This window comes from Crocodylus porosus, unplaced genomic scaffold, assembly GCF_001723895.1.
Source record: "Crocodylus porosus isolate Cpor-Errol unplaced genomic scaffold, CroPor_comp1, whole genome shotgun sequence".
In the NCBI taxonomy this organism is placed as follows: Eukaryota; Metazoa; Chordata; order Crocodylia; family Crocodylidae; genus Crocodylus; species Crocodylus porosus.
This window is the reverse complement of record NW_017728949.1, coordinates 68,284,096-68,286,005: the sequence shown is the minus strand read 5'-3', so window position 1 is coordinate 68,286,005 and position 1,910 is coordinate 68,284,096. Positions and strand designations below refer to the sequence as shown.

At 46.5% G+C, this 1,910-nt stretch overlaps 1 protein-coding gene across 1 annotated transcript in view; it reads left to right on the top strand.

Annotated features, from left to right (window-relative positions):
- MCM6 (minichromosome maintenance complex component 6) overlaps positions 1–1,910 on the top strand; it is an 18,337-nt gene that overhangs the window by 14,401 nt on the left and 2,026 nt on the right. Inside the window, exon 15 of the mRNA XM_019554474.1 lies at positions 246–413. Within this exon, the coding sequence (XP_019410019.1) occupies positions 246–413 (168 nt within the window). The remainder of the gene's footprint in view (positions 1–245; positions 414–1,910) is intronic.

Below are 1,910 nucleotides of genomic sequence, written 5' to 3'. Positions count from 1 at the left end.
GTAGCGGAGTGTGCCTGCCCCCTCCCCCCTGGCAGCCAGGCTGCCCTAAGACCCTGCCTGTTGCTGCCCTGCATTTGGCGGGGCTGAGTCCTGTTAGCCCCCCTCCCCCGCCGCCTCCCCACTTCCACCACCTACGTGTACAAGTTCCAGTTAAACCTCTCAAAACCCTTGGAGGTAACCATTGAAGTGTGCTGCAGTCCACTGGTAAATCATGCTTTAGGTTTAAAATGTTATTGTTGAAGCAGGTGAGGCAGAAGCTCCAGCTGGTGTCAACGGTCTTGTGAATGGACTCGACGGCCGCTCTGAGGATACCAGCAAAGAGACAGCTCCCAAGGCTTCCCTGAAACTTGGGTTCTCTGAATATCGCCGCATCTCTAACCTCCTTGTGCTGCACCTCAGGAAAGCAGAGGAAGGTAAGAACTTTATTAAACCGGGAATTCAATGAGCATTGCCAACAAATGCACATCAGTCTGTTGTGGGGGGAAAAAACGGTTTGCCTGCATCCGGTGAGGGAAGTTCTCTTTGGGTGTTAAGGAATGCGTAGTCTGATTCTATCTTTTTTTTTTTTTCCCCAGCCAGGTCAGAAACTGTTAGTTGAGCAAAGGAATGAGGATGGCTTGCCTTAAACTGCATTCCCCCTCCCAGCCTCAGTTCCATTAACAAATTTCTCCTTCTGTCTCAGATGCTAGAGCAAGGGTTTGCCTTCTCTTCTGCGGTGCCAAGCACTGGTAATTACTTAAGTTTACGTTGCACCCACAGAAGGGTTTGGAGTGCTCACAGAATCCTAGAGCCCCTAACAGTCCATGTCTGCAGCCTCTTTCCTTCTTGCATTTCTCTTATGTAATGTGTTAAATATTGTGACAGGTGGTATCTTGCATGCAGATAATGTTTTTTCAGATGACGCATGTGTTCAAAAGTCCCAGCTGCTACGGGGCCCCTTGAAAAAGTTCCTTATGCCTGTCTGATATGGCACCCTCTGTCTGGCTGAGTTCAGTGTCATAACTTGAAAAGATGGACTTAATTAGCCATATTAGTTTGAAGTTGGGCAGAAGGTAGGGCAGGGTGGTACCTTACAGAGTGGTTCATTCAGAGAAACATGAGCTTTAATAAGATACAGCATACTTTGGCAGATGCTATGATGAAGTAGGCTGTAGCCTATGAAAGATTGTGCCTCTCTGAAGAATGTGTTGGTGCCTAATACTACCATCTTATCCTGATTTTTGCATAACCTGAAAAGTCACAGCAAAATAAGTGATTTGCCTCATGTGGCAGCTTGCCTTAGCTAGCATAGGTAATTATACTAGTGAAGATCTGATAGGACACCTGTTGGCATCTGCTGGCAAGCAAGATATGAACTGGGGCAAGCAGAAGGCGTGATAGAAGATATCAGCTGTGATGAAGTCATTGCTCTGGTGAAACTTGGCAGTTGCTTGCTAGTGTGTCAGTTTTCCATACAGTATTTGGATGGGATATGGAGATTACAATGTCCGTTTAAAATAGCAAGAGTGATGTGCAATTACTGCGTTTTCTGCCTGCCTAGAAGATTTTGGTGTCTTCAGCTTTGGGCAAAGCTGTGACCTTTTTTTTTTTTTAATGTCATCTTAATTTAGATGAAACTAAACAAACTGCCTCCTGACTCTCCCCTTTTGAATCTTTAGATGAGCTGCCTAGGAAAAGCAGAAATCTAGTTTGTGTGCAGACAGGGATTGAGAATTTAAACTTTTATTTCTACCTGAAAAGAATCACAGAATCAATGAGTCGGAAGGGACCTAGACAGATCGTCGAGTCCGACCCCTGCCATGGGCAGGAAGGAGCACTGGGGGTGGGAGGGGTCATAAGACCCCAGCCAGGTGCCTGTCCAGTCTCCTCTTGAAGATTTCCAGGGAAGGTGAGAGCACCACCTCTCTGGG